The sequence below is a fragment of the Mus pahari genome, chromosome 3 (genome assembly GCF_900095145.1).
Source record: "Mus pahari chromosome 3, PAHARI_EIJ_v1.1, whole genome shotgun sequence".
NCBI classification, from domain to species: Eukaryota; Metazoa; Chordata; class Mammalia; order Rodentia; family Muridae; genus Mus; species Mus pahari.
In genome coordinates this window covers 146,636,013-146,644,670 of record NC_034592.1, presented here as the reverse complement: position 1 = coordinate 146,644,670, position 8,658 = coordinate 146,636,013, and the positions used below count along the sequence as shown (strand labels likewise).

Here is an 8,658-nt window from a genome sequence, read left to right as displayed (position 1 = left end):
CTTCTTCTTCTTCTTCTTCTTCTTCTTCTTCTTCTTCTTCTTCTTCTTCTTCTTCTTCTTCTTCTTCTTCTTCTTCTTCTTCTTCTTCTTCTTCTTCATTTTAATACCTTTCCAGGTTATTCCTACCACTCCTGTGGGGTGCATTACATATGATCAAATGGTTCTCTTAGATGAGGTATGATCCACAGACAGATTCTGAAACATGGGCAAATGCACAAACCTCAAAGGCATTCCGGCAACAGGAGCTTGACAATTTTCTAAAGGCATAGCCATTCCACTGGACATGCGAATGGGGGCTGGCTGAAGAAACAGGGCACAGGTGACTAGGGAGGACTGCAGAGTGACTGAGACTTATGACAGTAGTCTCAGCACTGGGGAGACTGAGACAGGAGGATCAACTATGTATGTTAAATAGAATGAGCTGAGCATGGTCACCCATGCCTCTGATGCCAGAATTTGGGAGGAAGAATCAGGGAAATCTCTATGAGTAAGAGGCTAGTTTAATCTACAATAGGGAGTTCTAGATGAGCAGAGGCTGCATAGTGAGACTCTGTCTCAAAAAAATCAAATAGAAAAAAGAAACAAAGAAACAATAAACAAGGAGGCTGAATTTTCAAGGCATAAGTATTCCTAACAATTGGTCAAATGATTGTTAGTCTCTTAATTCATTAAAAAAATTAGTAGAGAGATACATATTATTAAAATTTGCCAAGTTGATATTAAGAATTGTGGAAACATGGTTGGAGAGATGGCTCAGTGGTTAAGAGCACTGACTGTTCTTCCAAAGGTCCTGAGTTCAATTCCCAGCAACCATATGGTGGCTCACTACCATCTGTAATGGAACCCAATGCCCTATTCTGGTGTGTCGACAGCTACAGTGTACTCATATATAAAATAAAATAAATAAATCTTTAAAAAAAGAATTGTGGAAACAAATGAAAAGAAATCTTGACTAGATTAAGTTGAAAGTAAAATTAGTGAATTGGAAGCTAGTACTGAGAAACTCACCGGGGTCCATAACACCCAGGGATGAAGAAGAAAATCTTACAAGGACAGACAGAACAAGGACAACAGAAATAGAAGAGCTAATATGTAGCCACTGGAGCCTTCAGAAAGAGAACAAAGAGAACAGTTGAGGAGCAATTTCCAAGAGATAAGGGAAGATGCACACATCCAAGTTAGAAGCGCGCATTCATACTCAAAGAGGATGAAATACGGAAACCTGACTCAGCACAATTTCGGAACGTGGCTGCTAGCTCATGCTTTACTTGAATTAAATTGACCAGGATCCAACTTAACGAGCAATTCAAGCTTCGGCAAGAGCAGCTATGGATTGCTCCCAGTGTTTCCTATGTCCAACTCATCCCTGGGAAGGCAGCGCCTGAAAAGATGCATTCTTGCCTGCCGCTCTCAACAAAGGTGCATTGTTGTACTCGGAGATGTGACAGAGAAGGGAGAAGTGATAGAGAAGGGAGATGTGACAGAGAAGGCGGTATGTAGGCAAGGGAGAGGTTTCCAAGAGCAGAACTGGACTTTCCAGATTGTCATGACCAGGAACTGCCTCCTCTGTCACCAGGGAGGGAGTGCTCACATCCTTGACTTACTAGGATAAAATGTGTTCCAGGGGTTGGGGACCCTATGCAGATTGCTAATCACACTTCCCTTTGGGAAACAAGAGTTTTTCATGGCAGTTTTTCTGTTGACATTTTGAACATTTCACACTGGGCACACTGGAAGTGGTTCAACTTCTAGGTGTAACCTCATCTATAAAGATAAGGTCCTTTATCTGAATCTAGCGTAGAGAACCACTTACAATCCAGTTCCTCAAAATTTTATATTTCCTTTCAGCCTCTGAGCTCAACCAGGACTGCCAGTGTCTTTGGGGGCAGAGCCTGCTCTGAGATTTGCTTGAGATCAGGGATTCGCTCTTCAGTGTGACACTTACTCCACTCCATTGGATCTCCATTGCTGACATCTGTGCTGGCACCTTGGGTGGTTGCCCCTTCAACACTGTCCCTTGTGGTGGGGGCGTGGCTACGTCTATCTCCTACCCTATCTCCTACCCAGGGTTTCTGCAACCACCTCAGCACTTCAAACCACAGGCCTTTCTAATTGTCACCGGTTGTTCTAAAACCACAGAGATGAACAAAGGAACACACTCCCCCCCCCCCCCGTTCATATTCATTGACAAATTTTGCCTGAGATCCAGGCAAAAGGTGTCAGATGCTAATGATTTGGGAAGCTGCTTCACCAGGTCGATTCTAGTTTGTCCAGAGGTTAATTGTTCAGTTTTTATTTCCCCTGTTTTCTTTCGCTGGTACTCATGTGTTTTATCCCTGATTGACTCATCAGGGTCAGTCTTGATCTGTGGTGGTTGAGGCATGAGAATTTTCACATATATGAAATGCTTTTCTTTATCCATAAGCCCTTTCACTGGCTTCTTAATTTGCCACAGTATCACCTGGTGTAAAAGGAACATGTGACACTGTCAAAAAAGGTGTCAGTGGAAGTACTGAGTTTTCTTTAGTTTTCTATTTAGCTTTATTTACTTACTGAGACAACGTTTCACTCTGTAGCTCTAACTTGAAACTTACTATGCAGCTTGTGACTGGTCAGTTTGTGATAATCCTCCTGCTTCAGCCTTCCATGGGTTGAGATTACAGGTTTGAACCACCTGGATTATTTATTTTCTTGGATACAGAGTCTTGTTATAGAACTCAGGCTGATCTACAGCTCACTATCGCCCCTCCTGACGGCTGGGATTGCAGACTGTGTCACCAGAGCCAGTCCTACTGTGGAGCTTTAAAAGCACATGTAGTGTTGCTTCCCCCACAGTGACCACTTTCAGAAGAGTGACGGCCTGGGGATGGCCTCCTTTGACCTCAGGCACCACTCTACTGCCAGGTTCCTCTTCCTGCCCTGGCATTGATAGACCATGAGGAAGAACCAAATGATTGACTAACAACATATTCTTTTGAAGCCAGTGTTTCAAGTCCCAAATGATAATATGCCTCATGAGGAGTGTGTGTGTGTGTGTGTGTGTGTGTGTGTGTGTGTGTGTGTACATGGCTACTAGAAACTATGGGGCCATAAAGGTTGTGACAGTCAGGGTTCTCTGGAGAGACAGAACCAGAGCACTGATGGTTAGAGCAAGATGGTCTACAGCCTCAAAGTCTATGCCTGAGTATCGAGTCTCTCCTTAAAAACTGAGAGGTTCCCATGTGCCTAGTGTTTGCAATGTCTCCTGCTGTGGGATTTCAGATCCTCATCACATCTTTCCCACACAGGTGAAAGCAACGTTCCCATTTACAGCTGAGTAACAGGAACCAAAAGGTATGTCTGACTCAAAAGTTCAGGCTCTCGATGACTGTGTGGAACTGCCCAGTGTGTCTTGTTCAATGTAACCTCAGGACCTAGAACAGCACCTTGAATGTGGTAAGCAATTGTTAAGTAATTTTTGCACAAATGAATGGATAGATCTACAGAGTTTAATAGATGCCAAGACAGTGTGGAAGTCAATTTAGTGAATCATTTGTAGGTTAGGATAGGATTGTGAGGATGTGCCTGTAATTAAACAGGTTCTGGGTATGACTCAATTGCTTTAGAAAAGCTGTCTTAAGTTCTAGAGTTGACTCATTATGTAGGCTGTGGTTTATACCTCCTGTTTCTTTTATTACAAGCTGAGAGTTTGACCCGCATCAGAGGCTAGAAAACGTTTTCTGTAAAGTGCAAACATTTAGGTATTTTAGATTTTGTAGTAAATGTTTCAGGTTCTGTTGCAACTATTTCACACTGTTGTTACAGTGGATAAATAGACAATATAAATATTCCAATAAATCCCATATATATGAAAAGAAAAAAGAGCCTATACTGGCTGCTCTTCCAGAGGACCTGAATTTATGTCTCAGCACTCACACACTGGCCCTTAACTAGAAACTTCAGTTCCAGGAAATCTGCTGCCCTCTTCTGGTCTCCTCGGATTCCAGGCACACAAGCTGTATACAGACATACATGCAAGCAACATACCCATTAGAAGAAATACATGTAAGCAGACAAGCAAACAGACAAAAACCTCACAGCCTTCTGGATCTGGCTGCAGGGCTGAAGTTATGCTCCTTGGTCCAAATAACTTCAGAGACTCCCTCTAACCCCAACGCTGTATGATTTAAAGACTTAGAATCCACAATGTAGAGAGTAGGGATTCGCCATGCATCGCTATCCTGCTCGCGTTACTCGTAAGAAATATTGTTGATTGGTTAAAATTGTTGAGCTGTTTTCAAATAGTCAGTCAACCAACCATTCATCACAAACAGAAAAATCTAGGTGTGGAGTTCTTATCTTGCCTCTTTAAGAAGCAGATATTTAGGAAATCCTTGGCCCCAAAGAAGATAGGAAGGAACGCAGAGTAGAAAGGAGAGGAGCTGAGTGGGAGGAGGTGAGAGCAAACCCCTACCCTGCCAGTAAGCCTGCCCAAGCGGGGAAGTCAGACCTTCCATTGCTCTCCTACAACCTCTACAAGTTTGCTAGTTAGCAGCCAGTCCACACCACTGACTGTAGTAACTCAGTGCACACTGATTTTCTTTCTTCCCTTTTCCTTGGCACCAAAATTGAAACCATGGAATAATTGCTGCATAAAAGGCTCTGCTAACAGCTGGCTCTTGGCTTAGAGAATACCATGTGGCTCCCAGCACTTAACACACAGCCTTTTCCTGTCTGTTTGAATGTCTGCAAACTTCCTTTGAAGAGTGAATGGGAAAATTACAAGGATCATGACATCTCAACATCATGGCTGCCTCCATAAGACCTGGATTCCAGTTGACATGCCACGGTGGAAGGGGGAATCTCATGGAGCCTCACCCCTAGATGATTAAAATACAGGTACTTAAAGATTGCCAAGAGATGGGAGGGGGGGTCCTTCCTATGGATGAGCCCAGTTCGCTATCCAATATCAAGTGATCAGCCCTAAAAGACATACACACATGAACAGCACTAACCTGACTCAGTAGGTTGTATCAGTGTATCTACTCATATACACACAGAACAGTAATAATTAAAGAAAGAGAGGCCAAGAACTTGAGAAGGAGGAGGGTGGGAGGGTGAGATTGGAGGGGGTAGACAGAGGAGGTAAATGGTCTAAATACACAAATATGAAATCTACAGAGATGGTCCCAGGATGCTGAGGTAAGGCTCAGGATTTGCAGGAAGGGAATTTTAGGTTGAAGTCTAGAGAGAATGATGTCTCTCCTGATCATTGGATGCAATGTGCACACACCAGGGAGCACCCACAGTGGGCAGAATGCATGGCAGTCATAGTTTTTGGCTGACGCCCGAAGCCTGTGGAGGATTTAGGGGTAGGAAGAATGAATTCCTTTAACAAGTCAAACAACACCACAGCTCAACGCTGATTGCAGTGATGAGTAAGAGGCCCCGTCGCTTTCATCCAGCCTTCTTCAATGATCTCTATTAGCAATTGATGCAATTCGTTCATTACTTTAAGGGCCATTTTTAAGCCCTTAATCTTAAAACCAGTCCCAAGTTGTTTCACGCCTAAGAAACTGAGCTCCAACAAGGTCTGCTGAAGGCAAGGCCCTTCTGTGTGTGACTTTCATTTGTTTAGGGACTGCTTTCCAGGTTCCAGTCATGGAAAGGGCACTGGGCAAAAAGAGGTGCAAATGATTTGGCAGAAATCAACATCAGTTGGTTGAGCCATGCGTCATCTGCATCCCGAGAAGGAATTTGTATTGAGCAATAGGTTAGAGTTTCAAAATCTCAGAAAGTCCAGGAACATCAAAAAAAAAAAAAAAAAAAATAGAGGTATATGGCAGAGTTTCAGTCAAGAGTCCACGTCTGATGTCTCAGCTTCAGGTTGGGGTAACCCTTTTGTGACTGGTTCTTCTCTACTAGTAAGAGCTTGGGATTTCACAACGCTCGGGGCTCAGGGGGTCACTTGCAATGTCCCTCTGCTGATAACTTCCAAGCCTGCTTCTGTCATTTTCAGCTCTCAGGTGGTTACTCTGATGGCCTCACGGTCCTGCCTGAAACAGAAAGACCTGCCACCTACTTCTGTAGCATCAAGACTTCTGTTCTGTGGCTAAGCTTCCTGCCTGTGCAATAGCGGCAGGGAGGGGCCAAATGCACGCGCCACTGGGGCCACGCCTCCTGGTAAAGATATAAAGAGTGATCCTTGGGACTGGCCATCAGAGCTACCCTGCCTTCACCATGAAGTCCAGCGGCCTCTTACCTCTCACCGTACTCCTTGCTCTGGGGATCCTGGCACCCTGGACTGTGGAAGGAGGCAAAAATGGTGAGTTGGAGTTGCTTTGGTCCAACACTGCCTGGAGTATCAGAGGTGGGGGCTCCTGATGGTTTGGGGTGTGTTCTCTTTTATAGGCTGCTTCTCAGTTTACTCTGGACCTCATGGAGACATCCGTGTCTCGCTGGGGTCTGAGGTCTTGATGAGGTAGAGATGCTCCTCTTATGATGCAGCCATCCTGTCAGCTCAGATCTCACACAGCTCTGTCCCTGCCCTTTAGCCTTTTAGTTTCTGGCTTTAGTTCTCAGCATCTCACATATTAGTTCCCTTCCTATTTATTTCCCTTGGTCTTCATTATTCCTGCTCCCACCTTCTGTCTTTGTGAGATCTCGCTTTGCCCTGAGGTAGAAAACCTTGACTGGGAACCCGGTGCCTTTTATCCTCAGTCTGATTTTTCCTGGTCACATGTCTTGGTTGACCAAGTCTGTCTTTTCCGCCCTAGGTCAGCCCAGTATTTCTCTTTGAAATTTGTGGGCCACTGGAATGAAGGTTTATATTCTGAGATGTGGACCTTTGTCTAGGAATACTAACATCTTGAGCCTCTCTTTAGATGCCATCAAAATCGGAGCCTGCCCTGCTAAAAAGCCTGCCCAGTGCCTTAAGCGTGAGAAGCCACAGTGCAGTAATGACTGGGAATGCCCGGGAAAGCAGAGGTGCTGCCAAGATGCTTGCGGCGTCAAGTGCATGAATCCTGTTCCCATTCGCAAACCAGGTGAGCCAGCAGAGAAAACAGAGAGGACAATCAATGTCAAGAGCCAGCCCTGAAGGGGACTGAGTGAATGATGAGGCCCTCTCAGGCATCCTTGTTTCTAAGAGCTGTTGGGTCTAATGTGTCAGTTAGCCAAGGCCTCTTGCTTCCATTGTTAGGCAGAGCCACTTGCCTGCAGTTGGCACTCTGTGAGGACGATGGCTTTACAACCATTCCTTGCATTGGCTGGGGGCTAGATGGTAGCGAGGAAGCGGGTGCTCTTTCAAGAGGCATGTTTGGGAGGAGATGATGAAGGTGAGGGATGGATGGGGATGACTTTCCTCGCTCAGGCAGGAGATGTTGGGTTAAAGGCATGGAGATGTGTTGCCTGAGCCCTAAGACCTCAGTCCTGTGAATCCTTTCTCAACAGTGCTGAGGAAGCCTGGGAGGTGCCTCCAAACTCAAGGAAGATGCATGATGCTTAACCCTCCCAATCACTGCCAGAGGGACGGGCAGTGTGAAGGCAAATACAAGTGCTGTGAGGGCTCGTGTGGGAAAGCCTGCCTTCTCCCGATGGGAGGTAAGGAGTGGGATGGGGTAGGCAGAGCTCGTTTCTCTCCAGCCCTTTTCTGCTTCAAGGTTCTGGAGCTCAAGGCTTATGCGCCAGGAGATTCTACTCGAATCAGGAGCCCCTGTCTGTTTGCCCTTTAAGGGAACTGTCCCCTATTTCTTAGGGCAAGGCTTAGCATTGCCTGAGGCTTTGATTCTAAGGCAGCCTGTCAGGGTAAGGGCCCTGGGTGAATGACTCTCTGAGTCTCTGCCTGCACAATAGAAATACCGACAGTGTCCGTTATTTGCTATCCATGTTATTTACTTCACGATGTCTCTCTGGTTAGAGCACAAAGGAAAGATCTAATTTGAGGAATGTCTAGCTCAAAGCTCTGCGTTTTGAGTTTGACAATGACAACGAGATTTGAACCCGTTCTCCTGAAACCCCGGATCCTCTCAAGTACAGCCCCACTTTCCTCTTTGACCTTTCTCAGCACGCTCCCTTACAAGGGCTGGATGGGAAACATCTAGCTGATTCCTATGTTGAAGGTCTTACCTTCCTTTCTCTTGTAGCCTGATCCCTGCCATTGGCGATGGCTCTGGACTCCTGCTTTGTGCTCTGGAAACTACTCCCTGCTCCCAGGCTTCCCGGCTCCGGGTTCCATGGCTCCCAGCTCCCCGTATCCCAGGCTTGGGTCCTGTGGACCAGGATTCCTTCTGCCACTAACATCTCCTTTTGGCCCTGCTCAGCATTCACAGAGCTTTAAGGAAATGCTGTTGGAGAGCAAATAAATAAACACATTCATTTCTCAATGCACACCCTGACTCTGATTCACTGAGGGGAGGGGATGGGCGTGGCGGGAATCAATAAAGGAAGGATTGGGAATGAGGGTTCCTTCTTACACTCCTGGAGGAGAAGGATGAGAATTCCAGGCTTGGGCACTCTTGAACCTTCCAAATATCATGTTTTTTATCTGCAAAGTGGCAACGGGAGCCACTTTCTTACAACGTGTAGTGCATCAGAGGTTGCAGAGTGGTGCAAAGTATGTGTGCTATACAGCTGTGCTTTACCAGAGTGTATTCACACACCACAGCCACTTATTGCTAC

The 8,658-nt window shown here is 45.7% G+C and overlaps 1 protein-coding gene across 1 annotated transcript in view; it reads left to right on the top strand.

Annotated features, from left to right (window-relative positions):
- Positions 1 to 8,367, top strand: part of Slpi (secretory leukocyte peptidase inhibitor) — a 20,697-nt gene extending 12,330 nt beyond the window's left edge. Inside the window, exons 2-6 of the mRNA XM_021194702.1 lie at positions 3,288 to 3,435; positions 5,999 to 6,304; positions 6,864 to 7,025; positions 7,432 to 7,581; positions 8,124 to 8,367. Of these exons, the coding sequence (XP_021050361.1) occupies positions 6,220 to 6,304; positions 6,864 to 7,025; positions 7,432 to 7,581; positions 8,124 to 8,128 (402 nt within the window). The 5' untranslated portion in view covers positions 3,288 to 3,435; positions 5,999 to 6,219 and the 3' untranslated portion in view covers positions 8,129 to 8,367. The remainder of the gene's footprint in view (positions 1 to 3,287; positions 3,436 to 5,998; positions 6,305 to 6,863; positions 7,026 to 7,431; positions 7,582 to 8,123) is intronic.
- The last annotated feature ends 291 nt before the right edge of the window (positions 8,368 to 8,658 follow it).